This window comes from Anser brachyrhynchus, assembly GCF_964034855.1.
Source record: "Anser brachyrhynchus genome assembly, chromosome: 3".
In the NCBI taxonomy this organism is placed as follows: domain Eukaryota; kingdom Metazoa; phylum Chordata; class Aves; order Anseriformes; family Anatidae; genus Anser; species Anser brachyrhynchus.
The window spans coordinates 111930697-111955521 of NC_137696.1; the positions used below are offsets into that span (position 1 = coordinate 111930697).

A 24825-nucleotide genomic window follows, 5' to 3' on the forward strand; every position below is an offset into this window, starting at 1 on the left:
CCTCTGCATGTCATTGGTCTTTACAGCTTAATTCAGATTACATTCTAAATTTGATCAGCTGTTTGCTAATGAAACTGTTCTTGCTACAAGTTTTGAAGACTAGCCTTTTCCATCAAGGCTACGTGTATCTGTTGTGTAGGGTTGTACAGTCTGTTTTGTCTCGTCCTCTGTGCCGTGAGCCTCTGACATCCTGTTTACATCGGTACAGCTTCAGCAGCAGCATAAACTGTACTCAGAGGTGGTGCTGTTAACAGAATTAGATATGTCCTAACTTCACTGTCCTTCATAGTGCTAACCCTGGCTTTACTGTCCTTGTTCCTGCAGGTGTTTGATATTGGCTGCTACCAGGAGTTATTAGCACCATGTTTTTGTCTGCCTGCGCATAAAAATATCAACCAAATTACTGAAATAATTCTTGGGGAGACAAAAGCGTATGTGTTCTTTGAAAGGAGCTATGGGGACATGCATTCGTTTGTTCGTACCTGCAAGAAGCTTAAAGAAGAAGAGGCAGCCAAACTCTTCTATCAAATAGCTTCCGCTGTTGCACACTGCCATGATGGTGGACTGGTACTGCGAGATCTCAAGCTGCGAAAGTTTATTTTCAAGGATGAAGAAAGGTAAGAGCCTCCCTGACGTTACAGGTGGGGGGAGCCTGAGGTCAGATTCAGAGTCGCAGGATGCTGTGCTCTTTGTGGTCACCATACTGTTCGTTTGTGGTACACAAGGTGTTTCACTTTCTTTACTTACCTCTGCAACCTGATCATGGGATGGATGTGCCATTTTACCTTCTGGCTTAGGAGTAAAGTAAGTATAGAGTGCTGTTTGTATCTGTGTCTGGCCTCTGCATCTCCACCCAGAGGAGCACCCTCATTCCAGAGGAGGAGAAGTCTCCTGTGGGAAGGCTCTGTGTAGATGTATTTGTGTTAGCAGAGCTCCTACACCAGACAACTGGTGTTTAAAGAGGGAAGGAGTAAAAGATCTGGTGTATTAAAGAGGGCTGGGGACTGAAATGGCTCATACCAGTGAGGAGACATGAAGAGGAAGAACAGCCAAGCGGTTAATGCTGACGTAGGTTGGACGCAAGGGCCACCAGTGCTTTGAAGGACCACTTTGAGAACAGCTTCTTGCTTCCAGTGCTGGAAGAGTCTGGAGGCTGCTCCTAAGAGTATTATGTGGTCAGGAGTCATACTAAGACTAAAACTGCCTTGCTGTTGGTGTGTACCTGCTTTTAGTATCAACTGTTGTGGTGCTTGGGAAACTACCCTTTTTTTTTTTGGTGGTGGTTTTATTTGTATCTCCTCCTTGCACGCTCTCCTCGCTCAATAATTGGCTGGTAAATGATTTGTGGAAGGAGGTGGAAGACAGGGAGTGAAGTAGTGTGGTATACACTTTAGGTATACACTGTAGAAGTGCTATTTCGGATGCTGAACCATAGCTATAGCGTTGAACCTGTGGAAACTTCATGTCTCTTTCCTTGTGGTTACCAGTTTTCATTAATTATGTTACATCATGTATTTGCTTGCAACTTCCACATAAACCACCAGAGTAATGAACGCTGCCAGAGTAATGTCAGGCTTTCACAGAGGAATTTAAATTGGAAGATGACAGTCGGAAGAAAAAATTAAATGGGGACAGAGCCTGCCTTTATGCTTCTTCATGTCTTGGTAGAGGATGGGGAGGTGTTTTTTCCTTACTGGTTCTATCCTATGAATTGTTTGAAAGCTTGGTCAAACTGTTGCAGAGTGAACTGTTCTGGAAATCTTCATTAAAAATAGCCAATGTGTATCAATTCCATTTGGGGCTGTTTGCAGGGTTATAAGCAAAAACAGAGGCAAATAGGTTTTCTGCAGGCACAGTAAGACCATGATCTGAGAATGACAGAAAACTAATAGACACTTCAGTCATTAAAGAGAGGTTCCTAACCTTAAAATAAAAATGGCAACATCTATCCTATTTAAATATTCTTTATTTAACCTAATAAAAGCCAAATTTTCCAAAATGAACTTCTTTTAATCTTTTTACAGGCAGTAAAGTAAAAGGCATCTCTTCACTTCTCAGTTCAGTTCAGGCAATTCACAGCTATTCCCTGTTTTTCTACTGTAGCCCCAATATAAATGATTACGGTTTCCTCCTCTTCTAATAAGAAAGTCTAAAATGAAACACATTTAATGTCCATTAAGAGAGAAATTCAAAGCAGATATATGTAAACTAAACATTCACAACTTTTATCCTGAGTTTAATAATTAAACATCGTTATGACATCTTTGATGTAGATAACAAGGAAACCTGTGTCAAGTAGGTGGGGTTGTTTTGTGTTATAGCTGATCATGTCCTAACATTAAAGTGAATTTTTCCTGGCCTTTTACATAAACTTGTGTGGTTTTGTATGAAGGACAGGGCTGGAATTACCTTTCTACTCTGAGCAAAATGAGCTCAGAGCAATGTAGTGGGAGCGGACGCAGGCCGTGCCGAATACTTTTGAACTCCTACCCTGCTGCTTACTAGGAACTAAATGCAACACACGGCACGAGGCCAAATCCTGCAGCCACCCAAGAAGAGTGGTGCGTACTATAACAGCAGTGTTTGCGTTCATGAATGTTTTTAACATAACTGGTCTACAAAATCACAGTTACTCACTTTTGAACAGTCTCTTCTAATTATCCACTAATTAATTTTAAAGATCAAATATGACTTGCTGGTTATTTTTAAGATAACTGTAATGTGGTTTTCTTCTGGATGTGTTGTTGACTTGTAAATATAGAGGTATTGCAATGCTTTCTCCACTAAATAAACGGAGATGCAGTGAGATTAAATAGCAGGAGATGGAAATAGAACCAAACAGCGACTGGCTTTTTCACGTGCTCTGATCATCAGACTGTAATCAGTCATCACTTTCAGTCTGCTGCTATATTTAGGCTGAAAAATCTTCCCGGTCCTTCCGGGTTCATGGAGGTTTTTGTGCTTTGCTCACACCCATCTGAACTGGTGTTTCGGTGAGCCTGCCGGCAATGCCCGCACACTGAGCAGCCTTGCATTCAGAAACTGCCGCCTGTGGGAGTGCCTGTGGTATGGGTGCTTCAAAATCCGCTGATGCTTGATACCTGCAGTGATACAGGGAGGAAGAAGAAAGGTGAAAATGATGTTTTAAGAAATGTCTGTGAACTCCACACCTGTTCCTCAGAGGAGGCCTTTTTCAGTAGTTCTTTTCCTATTTCTTCAAGCCTTTAGTACCTACTGATTTGAAACTTTCTCTTATTAAACACTCACAACTTTTATTTTAGGAAAATAGATAGGAAATCCAGCATGCAGGCAACATGTGAGTGGAAACTTTTTTTTTTTAAGTAAGATTTGTCTGCCCTTAGCTATGGACTGCCAGACTGACTGCAAGAGCCAGAGAGAATATGAAGGATACGTGGAGGCAGTTCCATTTGTCTAAAAAAGAAAATCAATCAAAGCATTTCTTAGCACATATTCCTTCCACTGATCCTAATGCTACCCTGGTAGTTGAATATGAAGTCAGAGCTCGTGTAGTTTTGCAGACAAGTACATACGGCGTGAGAACTCTTCCCACCTTGTTCTTTTTATCTAAACTACAGATGGAATTTGCAAAGATTCAAGATCTTGATCTAGTGTCAGGAGTGCTCTTTGCTCCTGCTGATGTCACTGCGAAGAATGCATGTTATTTGAATGTTGCAAATTGCAGTGCCCTTGCGATATCGGTAATGAACCAGGAAGCAAGGAGGTAGAAAAAAAAATGTTGGAGGCTGCTGGTGCTGAGCATTTTATAGGGGTCCCAATCTTACTAGCAGTGTTTTCTTGATGTGCTAAATCAAAGCTAGACTGTGATGGTGTGTTACATCTTGCTATTGCGTGTATGTAAATACATCGGCACTTGAAATGAAAAATTCCATAGTATGGAAACAAAACAATTAATCTGTGTTTCAGGGTGCTTTATCTTATAGCTTCCTTTAATCCTGAACTGCAGAAATTTTGAAGATTGCATTCCATGAGAATGATGTGTACTGTTGGCAAGCACCTTAGGTCTTTTATGTTTTATTTTTGTTTGTTTCATATAAAGGAAGATTGGGGGGTGTTGTTTTGGTGGGGTGGAAGAAGAGGGATTGTGTTTGTGTTTTTGTTTTTTTTTGTTTTTATTTGTAAACTATATGTGAAATAGGCAGAGTATTGAAATTTCATAGTTAAGCTTAAACCTGCAACTGATCTTGATGAAGCAGAACTTCTAAGACATTACCGCATGGCTGGAAATGTTTTGTAAGACTGGGTTAGCAAGCAGCAGCACATCCATTAAATGAGGGCAGTGACTTTCAGATTACTGAACACATGGAAAACGCTTATTTGCCATGCTGAATCTCACCAGACTTTTTAAATTGCTTACAGGATTCTTGACTATTTAAAAATCGGACTATTTAAAAACTTCTAAATAAAATTTGAATCCAAGATATTGGAGATGAGCTAAGATAAAACATGCTTTTGTACATTTTCTATTTCCATGCATGGTGGTCACTTTTTCTCATCCTGGATATTAAGGTCAGCGTTGCTGCTGATCTTTGTGGTACTCTTCCTTTTGATTATTTTTGTTCTGTTCCTGTTACTCTATTTATTTTTTTTTCCTTTTTTACAGCCTGCCTTCATAGTAGGCCTTTGGGCAAAGCAACTCTGCCCTTCTGGTGTCCCATAATGATGTTGCAGAATGGGCAGGACTTTTTTTTGGTTGTGCTAAAAATAGCACAATCCACAGCATAGCTAATAAAGCAATTCATCAGTGTGATATATAGCAGATGCTTTGAGAGAGAGCCACCTCAAAGATCTCAGAATTAAATCAAGCATTTCTGTGGTGGTTGTTCCAATGGCTTTCTTAATACATGAACATTTCTGCTGTCAGGGAATTATTAATTTCTGTAGTGTGTTTTTAAGCCTTTAATTATATTAAAATATTAGCTGTCATAATATTTGAAGCTTAAAGACCTTGTACATTCATCATAGTTGTTGAGGGGAAAATTAAAATAATTTTGGTATTTAGATATCATAATTTCCCTGTATTCCTTGAGTAAATATGAGAAATGGTAGGCAGGTGGGATTCAATAAAAGTAAATATCATTTGACACCTTCTGCTGTGCACCAGGGGAATGCAGCCAGTACAATCCACCAACTTAGAAAGCTTGTTGACACAGACATAACATATTTATTTGGTGCTCTTAGAATTGTTTTATCCTTTTTTCCCTTCTAGAACTTCTCAGCTTTGGATGGTGCTTTAAGGTGACCTAGTTATGTTGTTTGCAATCCTAGTGATACAAACCTGATCCCACAAAGAAACACAGAATACATGTGCTCACCATTGTCCAAGTAGGCATTTCATTTTCTTATAGTTAGCAGTAAATTTCTTCCCCTTCAGTTGTCAAATTGTAATGCAGTCAGCTCATTTTTCCCCTGGTGTTAGAACTAGTTGTTTTACTTACAATTCGGTAGAGAACAGGTAAGTTAATGTCCTGGTCCTGGTCTTCGAATACCAAAAGAATTATAAAGTCAGTCTTCATCTGTTTTGTTATTTAAGTACTTTACCTTACCCTGAAAGGAGAGGAAAGGTGCCACTGGACCAAATAAGCATTGCTTCAGTGGAAAATTATAGGTCAAATTTCAAACTAAAAATTACTATTATTTTGCCTCTTACTAGAATATGGTAAGGAAAGCAAATTCCATTACAGGCAGAAAATCTCTGCTGTCAGACTTCAGATAGAGGATGGAGCAGTTAGACAATTGTCCCCTACAGAAAGGTTTGTGCTCCTTGTTGCCTTCAAGGGGTTTGCTTGCAAATCTCCTGATTTCTGGCAGTCTGGGGATCAGCACGCTGTGGGTTTTGTTGCATTTGTGTCCCCCTTCCTGGTGGGGTGCAGGAGGCCATCTGTAGATGTTGATCATCACGCCAGCCCTCTGAAGTGCGTAAATCTCCTCCTGAGGGCATGCGGAGTCATAGAGGTTAAGTACTGTGCACAAGGTCATAAATGAAAGCAAAAGCCAGGGAATAGTTGGATGCTGGCTGGTTCTGGGGTAAGGACTGAGCTCCAAGTGGATCTTGGAACCAAGTCTCTTCGAGGTTCTTCGGTGCGACCACGAGTGGTGAGAGTGTTTGGGGTAGCATCTCTAGAGTTTGCAGCAGGTTTTACCCTCTGACTGCACTATTTTTTTGGTATTTGACTTGTAGCTGAATACCTAACTTTTTTTCTTCCTTCTGTGAAGGGTGGTGTGGGGATGCAGTCATGCAGTGGGCATGGAGTTGGAGAGAAGCACTGCTTGGGGGTTTGCCTTTACCCTGGGCTGCAGGTTGCCTTCATGTGATGCTCAGCCTCCCCTGTCACAATCGCTGGCTAGCCTTCCTCGCTGTGTCCGTAGCTGGTTTGTGTTAGCAAACTCCCGAATCACTTCTTACGACAGCTCAGCATTTTGTTTGGATTTGGACACGTTGCATTCTGGTCACCAGCTTTCTGGCAGGCTCTTTGCAGGGGTTGTCACGTTTCTTCCCATCACTGGACTGCACACTGGCTTTCTGGACTCCTTTGCATCTTTCCAAAAGGCACTTCTGGATGAGTGCTGCATTACACGTTGGCTGTGTCTCCAGATGTGGTTGGCATGGTTGGGTGCCCATCATGAGACACCTGTCACAGGATTGCTCTCTCTGAGGGCAGGCACTCTGCAGTCCTTGGAAACAGATGTCTCTTGAGACATTTTGCACCGAGAGTTCACCAGCTTGCTGTTTTGAAGACTTAAAAACCTCCATCCAGAGACTCAGTGCAGGATACTCCATGTCCATTTTTGAGCTAAGGCTGAGGAAGTTTGCAGGCATCTGAGCTGGCAGTGAGCTGGCTAGGGGCAGCTGCCATGGACTGCCACGGTGAAATTCTCCTGCATTTTCTTTTTAATTGTCCTTATTATCACACCGTGAAATTACTTCGGGCTAGGGAGACAGAGGAAAGGAGGAGACCATAAACAGGAGCCAACCTGGGGCATGCTTAGTCTTAAGCACCTGCTTTTTAGTAATGTATACGGCTTGGAGACAGGCTACAGACATCTCAGCGGTGGTTTGCAAGTCAGCTTGTAAAATAATGGATCTGCTGTGTCATAGAGGTGCTGGGCACCCACTGCAGGCTTAGAAAATCTAGGACTTTTCTGGCAACATGCAGTTCCATTCACAAAATATTTTTTGTCTCCTTTCCCTGTGGAGCTTTATCATGTGAACAGACCTAAAAAAGATGGTGAACGTGGCATAGAGCTGACAGCAGAGCCTTTTAAAACTGACCTTTCATGTGATCTAAAAAGATAAAAGCGAGGTGAAGTAGCTGCCGTGAGCCAGATGCTTATCATATAATGGCCTCCTTGAAGGGTTGTAACTGAGCCCTTCTATGAAAGGGTCTGCATTGGACTTCAGAGCCCTCACCCCATCATACGCACACACACATTGCTCCCTTCTTGCCTGCTTTTTTGGGAGTGTGTTGTCACCCTAGGCAATAAGGGTGTGGAAGGAGCTAAGTGCATGGCACGCAGGACAGGCTGTTCCCAGCAATCCTGTCCGAGTGCTGTAGGGCAGAGGTCTCGGGGAGCCCCAGCCCTACCTGGAGGGGTGTGAGCAGGTGGTCTTTTTTTTTTTTTTTTTTTTTTAAGTGTAAACCAGCCAAAAATGAGTTACAAGCCCTAAGTTGCTGGATCCTGCATGTCAGCAAGGGGATGTGGGGCAGGATAGGATCTCGTCGGAGGAAGGGTGGGTGGGGATATGTAATTTTCAGAGGCTTCCTCATTCTGCGGAAGTACCAGTGAGGGAATCTTCCCTTAGGAACCAGGTTCATCCTGTAAAACCTTGACTGCCTGCGCATCCCAGTTGCCTTTTGAAACATATCCTTGAGCCTGTTTCATCATGCAAGAGACGGTTTGTCTGACAGCCTCCGTGCAGGTTTTTTCACTGGAGCTGCGTAGGATGCTGTGTGGTGAACTCCCAGGCTGCGTGCCGTTACGCGCTGGAAGGGATCTTAACAGTGAAAGGAGCAGGATTTGAATTGATGGCATAACATTTCCCCTCTGATCCTGCATGCCTCGCTGCCCCGGGAGAAGATCGGGTAGTTCTGAGTTCAGGACAAGTCTTTCTACCAAGCTACAAATCATCCGCATGGGATTTCATTAGCTGCCTTCCCCATCTCACCGGCTGCATGAAGGCAGCATGCTTCTGCATTATTTAGGAGAGATTCCCTTAGTTAAAATAATCAATTAGCAAAAGAGAATTGTTTCCAGCGTCGAGCTTCCCCCCCTTTTTTTTTTCCTGCCTGATGGCATAATTGCATTCATGCTCATCTTGTCTTTGTGATGGGGTGCTAGCAACTGACCTTGATTAAATGACCTGTAAATTATTGGCCACACAGGAGCAATCCCTGATCTCTTGGGCAGTAACGAGTTCCTGCTGATGGCTTGAGTGCTTCCACCCAGGGAAAGGCTTTTCTGGCCTCAGTCAGGGCAATGTTGAAATATGAGAGCGTGGCATAGGTGCCTTTGTATTTTATGGGTAGGCTAATTTAGGGGGGATTGCTGTGAGGCACCTCTCCTGTTCAGAAGTTGCCATTATATATTTGCCCGCAGCCATATCAGTAAAATGGCAATCTGGATGGCAATTCCAATTGGGATGACAGTTGTTTTCTGATCTCTGGAGGCACGTGGCTGCTGTATAGAATCTGTAAATCTGGATCATCTCATTTTGACCCAACTTGAATAGCAAGTGGGTGGCGTGCCTGGAGGCTCTGAAGCAGGATGCCTCCTTCCAAAGCAGCTGATCTGGCCGTCGTCTCAGGGATGCTGCTGGACTAATACTGTGGGTTCGGTCTGCAGTTTTTGTTCCCAAAATGGTAACAGTGGCTTAGCTGTGGTTCAGGTGCTATTTTCCATCAAATGGCTTTGAGGACAAACTAGAAGCAACTGCTTTCATTGATTCAGGCATGGGCTCCTTTACTACTGTTTATTCAGTGCAGTGGAGATATTTTCCTCTGAAACACTCAGACTTTCAGTCAGCATTTCTGCTTTAAATGTTCCATCTTTTTATATATATTTTCCCCTCTGCCTCATGAGCTTAGAGGCTTCTGAATAATTCCACTGATTCTGGTATGGAAATTGTGTTTGCTTTTGGAGAATAAGAGTGGAGCAAGCGTGAATGCCGGGTTCTTACAGTCCTGGCTTCAGTGTCAAAAGGCAGGAGAGTAATTTGCCAGTAACCCCTGAGCTGTGCAGGGAGAAATAATGTGAATCACCCTGGAAAAAAAAAAAAGTGTAGGATGTGCAACAAAGCCGTCCGCCAGAAACGGGTGCTAACTCAGGAGGCTGCATTGAAGAATCTTCTGGAAGACGTTTAATTGATTAGGTTTTGTTACATTACTGAAGAGTAAAGTCTGAATGCAGTCAAGTAATGAATGGCATATTGATAAGAAATTCAGAGTGGTATTGTTTTTCATGGGTTTCCCTGACGGTTTCTATGGGGACAAAGACGCATTTCCCGTCTGAGTGCTGCTGCTGCCCTCTGATTGCACTTCTGTGGTTTCATTCACCAGTAATGGGAAAGCATTCATAGGCAGAATAGCTTCCCCTTTTTAAATAGCCATGATTCAGGGTTGTATTTTTTTTTTAATGCATTAGACTAATGCAGTGTTTTATCAATGATCTGATAGATGCATAATGCTCTTTTTCCAAGTGCTTATTCAGGGTCTGCATTAAAACTTGAAATTATGTACTGTAATTACGTAAGCCTTGACAAAAGTCTTTGTTGCCCTACAGTATGTGTACAAAGTGATTCTCATCCGGCTTTGGCAGTAGCTTACATTTCAACTTCAGGGATTAATTTTGTTGCAACCATTTGAATGGTCGACCTCAAATGCTGATGCTTTTGGAAAACTTTTTTCTCTTGTGGGGGTCCTTTAGCTGACTGATGCGAGTTAATTATGTAGAGAATGAGAGGTTTGTTTTCTAGAAATGTGACTCTTAAGAAGGAGACTGATTTTTTTTGTGCTTTCTTTGCTCCGTGATGGGAAGTGCTTCAAAGCCAACTGATTTCACATTTCAGCATTTGGTTTTGAGTCTGTCCCCTGCCTGCCAAGTGCAGAATTCAGGGTTGTCTGTTTGCGCTGCAGTTGGATGCACTTCCCAGCCTCCGCTGCAGAGGTTCTGTGTTCTCAGAAACTACTTGCAGTTTTGATTGTCTGTTTGTTGTTGTTGGCTTTTATTCTTTTTCCTGGTATTTTATTTCAGTGCTTCCTCTGAGAGAGGAGGTAGAAAGGAAGATTGCTTCTCATCCAGGGTGTCTGTGCATTTATTTCTCTGTATTTAGATCCTTTCTTTCTTTTCAGGGTGATGGGATGGGGGAACAACAGGAAAGGTCTCAGACTTGCAGAAAACCCAGCTCTCTTAGGCAATGCTTGAAATATGGAGAAATGGGAAGCCAACGAGAACTGGAATCCAGGGATACCTGTGTCTTGCAGAGATGCTGTGCACTGGGAAATAGCAACTCCTAAGCCAGGCTGCTCCTTCCTTCTCAATTGCCTAAAAAACCATGAAATGACTGTAAAAAAGGGGAGTGACACTTAGAGTTCAAAATGGCATGCTGCTCAATTGCTCTGTGATTACAGACTGTGTGCTGTATGCACTGCCGAGGTGTGTGCAGTCACCTGTCTCTTAGGAAGAGAGGCTGGGTTGGGTCTCCCCTGGCTCAGGGACATGGTAAGGAGCCCAGGAGAGCTCAGCCAGGGCCTTCAGCAGCAAAAGCTCATGAGTGCTTCTGTGCACAGGGCTGTGATGTGCTCCCCTGGTGTCCTTGCTCTGCTCACAGGAGGCCTGTGTGGTCACCTTCTGTGGAGCAACCCAACTCTCCAAAAAAATGAGAACATCCCAGTTGCTTTTGGTGGTAATTGGGAAGGGGGTGGTGTGAAGAGTCTTGCTGGGGCTGTGTTACATGGCAGGTAGGAGCTCAGGAGATACAGGACTGTGGTTTGTGAGGAAGGCCATGGGCACTTGAGTAGGTCTCCAGTGCTCGTACCCCTGCTGGAGCACAGCCTGGTGAAGGAGCTGATTCCCAGCTTTTTACCTCAAACACAAGGGTGTTGTAGTAGCTGAAGGTTTGGGGGCTGGCAAGAAGGGAGGAGGAGAGGTGAAGGTTGTTTTTTTGTTTGATTTGGGACCTTTTGTTTCCTCAAAGCCTGTCAACTCAGCAGGATGAAAAACCTGGTTGAGTGTTTGCTTCATTTGGCTGCAGATTATGGAGGAGCAGACAGATAAGGGCCAGCTGTTGTTCCATTTGCTTGCTTAAACAAAACCCGACGTAGCATGCGCGGAGGGCTGCTGGCTGCAGAATGCAGCACCTTGCATGAAAATTAAGGCAGGGATATGGCCTTTTGTGTTCTGTGTCTGGTTTACTAGCAAGAAATGATTTCTCCTCTCGAAGAAAATTACTTCCAAGCTTTTTTTTTTTTTAAACACACATTGCAATCCACTCCTTCTACTTTTGTGTTGCATCCATTACAGAAAATTTGAGATTTAGGAAACAAAATAATTTTCTTTAATACACAAGCTGCTGAATGAACTGTTTCTTTAAGTTTTTTTGGCAATGATTGGAAACGTAAAACAGGATAGGAGAGTAAGGAGCATTTCCCTGCACTGTTGACACTTGGATAGCAAGAGAGTGTGTGTGTGGGTGAATTCCCTCCTGCAAGTTATTTATAAATAGCATACCCTGCCCTGTTCCCTGTGCGCGATCTGCTGCTGGTAGCAGGAGTGAGTCGATGCTTTCCTGGCTGGCAGTTCAGTGACTTAATGCACGTTTGAGTAACTGGCCTCCCCGCTTTATTGCCACACATGCTTTTCTATGGAAAAACTGAGGTGGGCAGTGCAGATGGAACCACAAGTCATGCCTCTGCCTTCCATTTCCTCCTCTCTGTTCCCTGTCCTCCTAGAGGTGTTTTTTCACTCTACCCATTTCTCCTTGCTGTTCTTCCTATGCTGGGCAGGTGTGGGAACATGATAGGGCTGAGCATGATGGAAGGACCCTTCTCCTCAGTACTTTCTCATTTTGGAGCCTCTGAGCTGTGCACAGAGGGAAATTGCTGTGGTCTTGATAATTGCAGTTAGTTTCTCCTTACAGCCAGCTTCCTGTGTGAGGTATTGCTGCTATAGGGTATTGTTTGAGTGCTGACGAGCAGTTGTCCATCCCCAGAATTGCTGTTAGGCTGGCAATGGGTAATTAATCGGGAAGCAGGTGTGTTGCGCAAACCCCATCAGCATCCGCACTGGAGGAGAAAACACTGGCCTGTTTAATGTGAGAAGGAGCTGCCTGGACACACTGTGCTTGGGAGCCAGGTATCCTGCATTCTGTATTTATGACTTCCTGATTCAAGGCATGTTGCCAAAGGGGCTTTCACCTCTGCTAGTAAATGTCTCTAGCTGTTGAAAAGGTCCAAGTGTCATTATGAGAGTTTATGGCACAGTTGCCTCTGGAGTACTCCATGGAGTAAAATGCTCTTCTGTTGGTTCAAAGAAGATAGCACTGAGCTGTCCTGGAACCAAGTCTCAGCCAAAGCTGGCCCAGCTGTCTTTTGCAACTTAAGCCTGAGCAATGTTGTCTTCAGTAAACATTTAAGAAACAGGGCTCTCCTTGTCTGTTTTAATGCCTATTAAACGATGTGCTTTAGTCAAGAGATGCGAGTTCTGCTTTCTGGGATGAAGTTCAGGCATTGCCTGTGAATGTCTGTGGTATGGGAGTATGGCCACGACACAGGGCTGGGAGTGATCATACAGACCCATGAGGTTGAGGAAAGAGGACAGAAATGCCCTCAGTTGAGCTGTGATCCCCAAGTTGTTGGAAGTCTGCACTGCTGCTAGGTTACTCTTCTATCCAGATGCACTGGACGAATCCTATTGTGTTGTACCCATTCTGCTCTTAGAGCCAACTATAGCTGGCATATTGTCTAAAGGATAATTGGTAATCCTTTTGGATGCCTTTAAAAGGGACAGATTTTAAAATATAGTTATAGACGCTTGCAGTCCAAATTAAGAGGAAAGAAAGGTTATGTAAAACTCGTGCTATGACAAGCAACTTTGGTGTTTTTTTCTGCTCCTGTGTGATACTATAATGGAAGAAAATCCTTTTGCAGAGATAATTACTTCAGCACAATGACAAGTTCACAACACTTTGCAGGCAAAAGGAGTGTGCAATCTAGATAAAGCATCCATGTCATCCCCCTGCAAGCCCTTTGCTATCCTCTCCATTAATTTCAATGTGAGAAGCTCTTCTGGTTTGGCTGGGTAGATTAGCTCATCTCTGCATTCAGCTCACCTGATCTCCCTTACCCAAAGATCTCTTTAGGGAGACTGAAATCTGTCAAACTTGCTCTTGAATACTGGAATAAAGAAAAATGTTGGTTGGTCAGAGGATGATTTAGGGTCAGAGTGACAATTTTTATTCACATCGAACTTTGTTGAAATACAGGTGCGAGTAACTGTTCACCAGTGTGAAAGTGTAAAAATAACATTGTCCAGTTAGGGCTAGACGTGGATTTGAACATGAGTCCTACATCATATGATTGGAGTGCAGATAACAAATAATCTTGAGGCTTGTGTCTCCTTTTGGAAGTCATGTTTACAGAAACATTACTAAACACATGAATACAGCAGTTACTTTTACCATTTTATAAGACCTTACCAGTTTATTTACTGGACAGGTGTAATTGAAATCTTGTAGCTGCGTGTATGGCAATATTCCCTATATGTCTTTTTAACTGGTATAGAAGAGACAATATCAATTACCTGTAATAATAAGTACTGTGAGTGGAAATCTAAACTGTTGCAGTTCTGCGGTTGTTGAATTTTGTAGAATACTTTTATTACAATTGCAATTGTGTAATTGTAACAGCCTGAAATATGTGTGTTTTGATGTTTACTTACCTTGTGTGTTTTTTTTCTTTGCTTTTTTTTTTTTTTTGCCTGCAGGACTAGAGTGAAATTGGAAAGCCTAGAAGATGCTTATATTTTAAGAGGAAATGATGACTCTCTTTCTGATAAGCATGGATGCCCGGCATATGTGAGTCCAGAGATCTTGAACACAAATGGCAGCTACTCTGGCAAAGCAGCGGACGTATGGAGTCTAGGTGTCATGCTTTACACCATGCTAGTTGGACGCTATCCTTTCCATGACATTGAGCCTAGTTCCCTCTTCAGTAAGATCCGGCGTGGGCAATTTAACATTCCAGAAACTCTATCCCCCAAGGCAAAATGCCTCATACGTAGCATACTGCGTCGGGAGCCATCAGAAAGGCTGACTTCACAGGAAATTCTGGACCATCCATGGTTTTCTACAGATTTTAATGTATCGAATTCAGGATATGGTGCTAAGGAAGTATCAGATCAGCTGGTGCCTGATGTCAACATGGAAGAAGATTTGGACCCATTCTTTAATTGAGCACAAAGACTGGTGTTCAGAAGGTACACAACCTGGAGATGGACACATGAAGGAGCCCTTCCTGACGGTGTTAAATCACATCCTGCATCAGCCTAGCTTGGTAGCAAAAGACACTTGGAGGTCCTCGGATTGAGAAGGAACCTCCACAAGGAGCTAATATAACAAATGTAGCATGGGGACAGATTGGGGGGGTGGGGGGGAGCTTGCTATCAGGTTAGATTGATTTGGAGGAGAAAAGGCAGCATGGAGCAATTGTAGCTTCTCACCTTTTTGGAGCCAAGGAGACTGCACATGCCAATTCTGGTGCAGCTGTATCACTCCTGTTTCTGTTCCATTAAAAAATAGTGGTAACTCACAACAAATAAAAACTTTTTGCCTCAGCTCACATCTTGGCATCGCACTGTTAGATATTTAACTTCAGCCATTATTCAGGGAAAGTACAATTGGCTAACTTTTTTTTAATCGGATGTCTAATAATTAATGGGATTAATTTAAGAAAAAAATTAGGTGCACAAAGACGGACATGAAAAGTGGGTGCTAAAAACAAACAAAATTTCAGTTCATGTCTCTTGATAGCTATTTTCAACTCATTTCTTCTAAATAAACTACTTAATATTCTTGTCAGGAAATGACATTTTAATGCTTTGTTCCCTTAAGGGGAAGTAACTGTCATTTAACAAGCTGTTCTGTTTTGTGTCAAATGGTTTGTTGCAGGAAGCTATTATAACTCGAACTTCCAGATGCATTACTGCTATAATAGGAGAGGGAAAAAAAAAAAAGAAGAAAACTATGTAACTTTCTTTTTTTTTTTTTTTTAAAGATATGAGATACTGGCTTCCATATCTGCCATGCTGCACGTATATGACTAGAGAGGGCAGAAGGCCCTTAATCATGTCTTTATCTGAGAACCGATCTCTTCTTTACCTGACTGGCCCACATGTAAATAGAGGGCTCTTTATTATTGAAGAAGAGTATTGTGAGTTTTTTTTTTTCTTTGAATTCCTCTCAACTTGGGAAAAGAATTGTTTGGGTTTGATTTTTGTTTATGTCCAGAATAAGAAATAAGAGGGTATTAATAAGCTGAACATTTATATTACAGATATTCCTCTTGAAACATACACAGTAATATGCACCTTTTGTATTGTCAAGACTTATTCTATTTATTGAAGAAAATGTCACAGTAGTGATGTATTAAGCCAGTACTTCAATTACGGGTTGACTTGGGATGACATGTTACATGCTGTAGTTAACACACTTCTTTTCTGTTCAGGTATTTCTGTCCCTAAATAACTTTTTATTTAGCTTTTTTTTTTTTCTAGATAGCTTTATTTGATTTAGACTGGCAAATGTTTTTATTACTGCTTTTATATTGCTGTATGATATTGAAATCTCTTGGCATAAATATTTGTGTTTCCAGTACCTCAGTTGTTCTGATATTACTGCCTGTATACGTTTTGTGAAGTGGTCATGTTTTTTGGGTAGGTACATGTGGACTCTGTAGTATGTAAATGTTACTTGAATTTGTGCTTAATTATAGTATGTGGCATGTGCGTACAGCTACTTGGCATTTGACGTATGGATGCTATTTGCCTGCCTTGCAGGAAAGTTATGGTCCCACTCTCAAGAGGATGTTTCACAGTTCTTTATCAAGAGACAAAGCTAGCTGCAGCTGACCTGCCTTGGTTCTATTTTGGTAACTAAGAATATAAAGGAGTAATGTTTTTACACTCTGAAGATGGTGCTGTGTCAAGAAGGACTTTTTTTTTTTATTTTATAAGTACCTTATAGGAGGAAAGATTGGTGATGTGCATGGTGGGGTTTTACTGCCTCTGGTGCTTTGTCATGTATTTGGTTTAATGTTTTTGTCCTAATCTCTTCAATAAATAAAATTGTGCATATTTAACTAAATTTCAGTTGTGAAAGATGTTCTTTAGGTCTGAGGTGCTGCAGGAGTTTTCTCTGTTAGGATCACTTAGCTGCTATATTTTGTGCTGCTAATAAGCTCTTGCCAGACCTGTGAGCTGAGAAAGCTTAGCACTTCTATTTACAAGGTAACACTGTAAGCCTTTTCATCAAAAATTTTACAGTCTGCTATGAATGAAACTGGCTTTTACTTTGTTTATTTTTTTTTGGCTTGTCCCTGCCACTGATCAAGCCCATATACTTTTTTTCAAGGAAGGCATTGAAATGCAGTGAGAACTATATCTTTTTGTTAATGGGAGGCTCTTCCACTGATAGAGAGATGCCAAAATGGAGCAGGCTAGCACTTCTACTTTCCAAAGATCTAGAAAAATGTGTATCTTGCATTTACCTCTCAATTCCAGAAAGGATGGATCTGAAATAACACCACCTAATTTACTGTCTCCTACTCAAGGCCAGATTCTACTACTTTCATTCTTTTTGATTAATAATTTATAGATGCACGTAGTGAGATTATGTAGAAGTGCATGTGGAATACTAGTGTTTTGTCAATGTGAGACAAAACAGATGAGTCTTGGCCCATTAAGGAAAGACCAGTTTAATGTGGCTGTGATTTCAACCAGGATGCTATCTGGTTTTGGCTTTTGTATAATTTGAGGAAAAAAAAAAGCTATAGGAAGCAGATGTCCAGCCCCAAAAGAAAAAACAAACAAAAAACCTGTTTGACTCCAAAATAACAGAATATTGCACCCAAACTGCCAGCACAGGGATTACCATCAGGCTGTCTAGCATTGTGCTACATGATTTTAGTCCAGGTAATTCCTGGCACATATTGAGTATTTTGGTTGATAGGCTGAGAATTAAAACTGTTGATTATAGCACCAACCAGAATTGTTATTAACATGTAGAAACACTTGAAGATCAGCTTTTAAATGATCTGCATGCCTGCAGCCAAAGTTTAAATTACTTGAAACTCTTTCAAATCAAACTCCCACAATAAATGTGGTTTATGGAAAAAAAGCAGATTGTAATCAGTCATAGAGGGAAGGGGGGGGGCACTGAGGATTTCCTTCTCCCCCACTAAAACTTATGTGAACGGCTTCTGTTCTGTTTGGGTGGAAGTAGCTAGACCTTATTTTACAGCAACCTGCATGCTTGCTTTTTCACTGCCAGTAATTATATGAGAAATGTGGCTGACTAATGATTGCTCGTTTGCAGTGCTTTTTATGTTGGAGGCAAAAGCTTTCTTGGTGCTGGAGCTGAGGAATCCTCTGGCAGCTGCAGTCAGCTTTGTGAAATGCTGAAGGGGTGCCCTGTTTCCTGAGCTTCCTCATCCCCAGAATGAAACCCGAGAGGGGGATCTGTGATTCAAACAGCTGATTTCTTTCCCTCTATTTATTTATTGCTGCATGGTTGCTGTTCATAGAACATGGATACAGGACTTGCATGCTGAAGAAATGTCTTACAGCTTTCCCAGTGCTGTTTGACCCTAGCCTTGGGTAGTGACTGCACTCAGGTGCAGAGTTTCACTGAGCAGGGGCCGTGGGCCAGGTTCAGCTACCCCCACAGCCCAGGGGAAAGGGCTGACCTTGCAGCATAGAAAGGAGATTACATGAACTATGCCATTTTGCAGAATATGACCCCTCCTCTAACCCAATCAAAACAAAACAAAAGGCAAAACAAAACAAAAGGCAAAACAAACTTTTTTTTTTAATTTACTCTGACTTCATTAGTTCATTGGTACAATACTAGTGTTTTCAGGCTACAACCTCCTCTTCAGGACTGCATGCACAAGTGACAATTATTTCTTTGGCACCATGATGTCATATAACCTGATCCCTTTGCATTACTGAGGTGTGCATTTTTTTAGGGGAATAAATAAATCCCTTAAAACTTCATTCTATGAGAGATGAATCAACCTTGGAAAACCTATGTTTCCTTAAAAAAAAAAAAAAAAAAAAAGCCCCTAATACACCAAACCACACTTTCCTGGCAGAGATGAAGGGTATGAAATGTGATGCCAAGGAAAAATTATTGGGAAGGGGGGAAAAAATAATACTACTCATCCTGAAATGATTATGTTAAAATTTGGAAATGTATGAGTGAGCCCTGTGACTAATAACATAATGAATACCAAAAGAATTAGTAATGATCAGTTCTTTATGCTTAAAGTTTTGTCTAAGGTTTCTATGAAAAACTTGCTAATTTAATAAGAGAGGGTATAGCTAACAACTTAACTAACTTGTAACTTTCCTATTCTTTCAGTAGAAGCAAATGTTGAAAATTAGTAACACAATGAGACAAATTGAAATCAAAGTGTAAGGAAAGCAGGGTATAAATGACCTGTAGTATGGTGTAATTCCACTGGAACATGAAATGCAACTGAGAATTTCTTTAGAAAAATAAAATAAAATTAAATTAAACTAGACCAGTTCTGGCATTGGCTTTTGCTTTTCCCATGTTCTTGTTGTTACATTCTTGGTATCGTCCCCATGCCCCCATTTCTGGTTTTTGACTTATGAATTCAGCTGATTTAGCCTATCTGCTTGAAATTTTGATCCCCCCCCAGAAGCCTTATGCAAGTTTGAAACTCTCGGCCATATTTGGCTTGGAAAGTTTTAAGCATATTGGTGAGCGTATTTAAATGGGAGTACAAATGTATTTTCAGCGATAGCAGTGTAAATCCTTAGAAAATCATTTCATATTGTTTGCACTGATGTAAATGAGCCTGGAATTCATTTCTTAAGGGTCTGAATGAGCCTGACTTGTGTGCTGTGAGGTGTCACTTATTCTAGTTATTATTCAATTAAAATTCGTTTAGACTCCTCACACACACACACACACACACAAAAAAAAGAGGTTCAGCACAGCCTTAGTACAGGAGCAGATCCCATTGTTCTGGATCTCCTGCAACCTTTGCACAATGTCTGTAGCCTGCAGGGAAAACATAAAATAATCTTGGTGCAGCAGCTTGTGGAAAGTAATAGGTTAGCTGCTGCATTTATTTCTGCTCAAGAGATTAAAGTGTAGTTGCAGAGCTCTGGTGCTGACATCATCCCAAGCACACAAATAAAGCTGACGTCAGTTATACACTATGTTGCAAGGTGTTTATCTTCATCTGATTAGGTTAGCAAAATGCAAAGCCATCGTACACAGGAGGAAATGGTGTGTTTGTCTCTGCTTCCCGCTAGCCCTCTCACACCGTAGTAGGTCTTGGAAAGACTGAAACACGTAGTGCTCGATAAGGCTACTGTTAAACTGTATAGAGCTACTACTGGACTTGACTTTTTCCAATTTTAATCTCCAAATATCAGTGTTACAACAGGCTTTGTTTGACTTGGGCGTTGGCAGCCCTTCCTTGCAGGGAAGTCCAGATCTGAACTTTTGGCCTCCACAAATCATGGAGTCATAGAATGGTTTGCATTGGAAGGGACCTTAAAGATCACCTAGTTCCAGCTGCCTTGCCATGGGCAGGGACACCTCCCGCTAGACTTCCAAAGTGAACCAACACGACAAAGGGAAAAGGCACGTTGTGACACAGTAGTGCCAATGTTGTTCTGCATGCTTGACTAAGAGTGCAGTAGAAGACAGCAAAGAGGGCAGAAGAGCTGTAGTCAATTGTCTTCAGACACATGCTTGAGATGTGGAGGGTAGAAGCAGAATACAGATGTCTTCCTCCTTTCAGAATGTGTGCTTAAAAAAGACATTTCCACCTGTAAAAGTTAGTATCTGCAAAAAGACAACACCTAGGAATAGTATTCTTCGTGGGTCAAGCCAAGTTCTTCAAAGTATGAGGTAGAGGTGGACAAATGTCTGACTTCTGCTCATATTAACTCTGAGATCTGACATGACCTCTGACACCTACGCTTGTGCTGTATGAAGATGGCATTAAGTAGTTTATGTTCTATGCTTATCCTCAAAAGGACAATTTCAGTGTTTTCTATGAGTACCTGGCTTGGATATGTGTGTGTGCTTCCACTAGAGGAGTCTCATTGCTCCACATGGACTTCTAATCCCAACTCATGACCACTTGTCTGATGCAATCCAGGCTTCATTTCAGTCTTTTGTTTTTGTTTTACAAGTTCATTATGCTCATTGTTTCTCTCATAGTAGTTTATAGTTAAAAATTGATCTAATTCAGTCAGTTGATATAAAGATAAAATTTAAACATTTATTTCAGTCAGAATTATAATATGGGTCGAAGCAAAGTTCCCATTCTACTCTGCACTGATACAGCCTTACCTCGAGTACTGTCTGAAGTTTTGGACATCACAACATTAAAAGGACATAAAACTATTAGAGAGCATCCAAAGAAGGACTATAAAGATGAAGGGGGGTCTGGAGGGCAAGGCATATGAGGACCAGCTGAGGTCCCTTGGTTTGTTCAGCCCAGAGCAGAGCAGGCCGAGGGCAGGCCTCATGGCGGCCTGCAGCTCCCTCACAAGGGGAGCGGAGGGGCAGGCGCTGAGCTCTGCTCTCTGGGGACAGCGACAGGACCCGAGGGAACGGCATGGGGCTGGGACAGGGGAGGGTCAGGCTGGGTGTCAGGAAAAGGTTCTGCACCCAGAGGGTGGTTGGGCACTGGGACAGGCTCCCCAGGGCAGTGGGCACAGCACCGAGCCTGCTGGAGTTCAAGAAGCGTTTGGACAATGCTCTCAGACATAGGGCCTGGTTTTGGGTGGTCCTGCGTGGAGCCAGGAGCTGGACTTGATGATCTTTGTCGGTCCCTTCCAGTTCAGGATATTCTATGATTCTGTGACTCCATTTCACACAGTTTCAGTTTAATTTTGAAAGTTCAATATCAGACTGTTAGAAAAGGGGAGTTCATGCTTTCTGGATACCAGTGGGCATTTCATTACGTCATATTTTATAGTATTCTACTCCCTCCTATGTGTAATCACCATAACTGCAGAATATTTGTAATTTCTAAGTGTTTGTAATTACTAATTAGTATTCACATTAGCAAGAAATGTGCCTAAGCTATGCAAATAGCCTTCAGAGCAGCAGTAAGATGGAGTGTATCAGTGGGTAAAAATTGGAGCCCTTCTTGGTACCAAGCTTCTGACAGGTCTCTGGCTGCCTTAGGGTAAAAAGATTTTACTGCATACAAACTTTTTATTAGCATACTTCAAAAATTACATAATGCGTCTACTCTATTTGGTAACTGAAATCAAGGCCAATCAAATCAATGTGCTCAAGATGAGTAAGTACATGCATATTGTAGAAATTATTACTTTTTACTAAGTTTATAATTCAGTCAAAGGAACACATCTTGGAGGAGCAATAGCACAATTGAAACAGAGGCCTTATGGCAGAGAAAGATTTTTTTTTTTTCCTTTCAGTGTGATGAGCAATGTTGACAAATTCATTTTCTTGATACTGTGTAGACAATTGAATCTTTGCTCTGTTTGAGGAGCTGCTAACATGAATAACCAGTGATCTCATGTAACCTCAGGACAGCAGAAAAATTTGTCAGAAAGTTAGCAATGTGCTGTCTTTAATTCAAAAAAGGAACATCAGGCAGCATGAAATGCATGATTCAGAGAAATCCACTGACATTTTGCTATTTACTGCGGCTGATGAAACTGGAGTCGTCAGAATCATCTGATTTAATTCCTATAGATTGATCAGGCCATGAGTATAACCCACATTTTACTGCAGGATGAAATTTTGCCAGAAGAACTTTAGCTGTGTGTAGGCAGTCAGGATAAGGTCAAAGTAGCAGTTATGTCCCCAAAGTGCAGGAGATGTAAAGTGATTGTGCCTTTCCTCTCCTTTTCTCTTTCGGAGTACTCTGTCTGCATAGGTAAAGGCAAGGAAGGTAATGCCCCTTACCCCTTGTTATAGAGCAATGTTGCTTAGCCATTCCAGAATGACTTTGCATCCTGACCTGGCCTCTGAAAAAATGATATTTTGATTTCTACTTATTTGCTAATTGAGCAAAGTGAAGTCTGGGCGTTATTTTTTCCATTTAGTAAACTGGAATTATTCAACTGATCTTGCAAAATGCTTTGAAATCTATTGATAAAATTCCCCCAGGATTTAACAATCTTATTGCTCTGCTCCTTCTACAGTACTCCTTCAACATCATTGCCATTGCCATTTTCTGTAATACTTAGAGAAATTAAGTTTTTAGGTTTCAGATAGTCTTGTCTAAAATATGACACAAAGGTGACAAAAGCAGGAAATATATGATATTTTATGCAATCATAGTCTTTTGACATTCTGTCTAAATTGCAGAACAAAGAAAGAAATCCAGTGGTCATTGTGTTTAAACAGTTATATGTTCTGACTTTCTCTGCTCTGCTAATACACTTTGCTTTTGTTTAAGGCAACTGTAATTGTAAGTGATGCTTGCTACATTGGTGTTTCTTCTGCGAGGTCACTGAGTGCATTTGTAGGCCACCATGCTGAGTACACTGTAAATGTAAGGGGAATATGCATGGATTATATCCAAAAGCTATCTCAGAATCATCAGCCTTTTCTGAAGGGTAAAAGGCTTCTCATCTTCTTTTTAATGGCTTGTGGGATTAAAAGACTGAATATTGCTGCTCCATCCATAAGTAATGTTTCTAACATTGTAGATGTTGGATGCCAATTGTTCAGAGAAGTAGAAAAAAGCATCCAAACCACATTTTTCAATATTTCTTTGCAATTTCTAGATACCATCAATTTACTCTGAGCTCCTGTCAGCTGAATCAGTAACAGACAAATCCCTAGACAACCAAGAAAAACTTTCTTTAGCAAGGTTAGTAGATAGGTTATAGGCTTCATTTTCTGAAGTTAAATCATCATCCTTTTACTGCAAAACTCAACTGAAGACTGTGATATTTAGGGCAGTTTCAAATCTTGTTCCAAGACTGTTTTTACAACAAAATGTTACTTTGTCAGAGCACAGGGGAGGCTGACAGGACTTCTGGAGTCAATGTAGACAAGCCCATGCTTGGTTCTGCCTTTCATCTCTTAAATAAAGTTCCTTGCAGAGGGACAGAAAAGCCCACCGCCAGCTTTACATGTACAGGGAGGACAGGGACAAGATTCAGACTATATAATGCTATTCATGCGGGGAGTTATGGCTTACACAAGTGGAATTTAGGGGTGGGATTTATCCTGCTAAATGTTGACAACTATATTTCTCTCTGCTGGCTATAAAAGGAGTTCAGTGTGACTAGGCCAGGCATAGATGTCTAAAGTTAGATGGGATTAATCCTCCCTGCTTGCTAGGGCCCCAATTTATTTGCATATACAGAAATGTCTAGCTCCTTTTGAGATACACCAGGTTTCCAAGACATCTACACAAGACCTGCAGATGTGACACCGGAGCTAGGGAAGAATGACCTCTTGTGAAGAGACAGCAAGGTATATTATGGGGTGACCTTGGGCATTTCAGATGGCACTAGGTGGGTACACCTACATGGCCGTTCATATAGGGTCTAAAAGGCCTTGACTTCTGAAAATTTACAGCTCACAGCACTATTCTCTCACTAGCTTGAGAGATGTCTAAGTGTCAAAACTTGGGTACCTTAAGAAGTACAAATACATGTGTAGTTTATGTGGGAAAATGCTTTCCTTCCCCTCTTCAGAAACGGTCACTGAAAAATAAGATTACAAAAATTGTTGGCCCAAAAGGATTTCAGGCCAAAGGAAGCCTGACCCTTATGTGATACATGAGTAAGCACTCAGCCATGGACACACATGGGCTGCTTTAAGAATTTTACATCAAGCAGCCACAGGACAAAACCCAGAAATAAACCCAACTGCAGAGGTAGTATATATCATCATCATAAAAAAATAGTAGTCGTGAATGTTGATATAACCAGATATACTGGGAGATGAAATAAAAGATGAAGATAAAAATTAGCTTGTTTACTTTTTATATCATGTCATTATTTCATTTTCCTCTTTTCACACCTCAGTGTAGGGTGTGCAGTAATAAAAGCAAAATCGAAAACCTGCTATGTTGAGAAGTTAAATGTTTTAGAAAAGCATTTCCCATTTCATTCCTTTAGCATCCACCAGAAGATGTACTCTTTGGCTGCAGAAGCAGCTGGTGTAGCTCAAATAGCATGTTAAAGGTACCTTGTGATCCTTTCTGTTGTGTACATGGCACTTTAACCTGTTTACTCTTAGACTTACTTCCCCCTCAGCTGCCTGCAAAAACAAGTAACTTTTTATTTGAGGGAGGAATCTACATGTTGTCAGAAAGGAAGATTCAAATCAGGCACAGCACCATAAACAGCACTTGCAAATCTCTCTGGTTTTAGGCAGTCAGTAGGAAAATTAGTTCCTAGCATTTGTTAATACTTCTCCAGACAAGTGTGTTCATTAAACAATGTTAATGTTTTTCTTCTCTTAAAAGCCAAGCTATGGTATGAAGCAGCCTTGTGTTTAGCAGTTGCTCACTGAGTAAAAATCCT

The 24825-nt window shown here is 41.4% G+C and overlaps 1 protein-coding gene across 2 annotated transcripts in view; it reads left to right on the forward strand.

Annotated features, from left to right (window-relative positions):
• Window positions 1–16396, forward strand: part of TRIB2 (tribbles pseudokinase 2) — a 22062-nt gene extending 5666 nt beyond the window's left edge. For both annotated transcript variants that reach the window (XM_080588193.1, XM_080588192.1), the window contains exons 3-4: window positions 325–617; window positions 14020–16396. In XM_080588193.1, coding sequence (XP_080444319.1) covers window positions 325–617; window positions 14020–14488 — 762 coding nt within the window. In that variant the 3' untranslated portion in view covers window positions 14489–16396. The remainder of the gene's footprint in view (window positions 1–324; window positions 618–14019) is intronic.
• Window positions 16397–24825: the final 8429 nt, after the last annotated feature.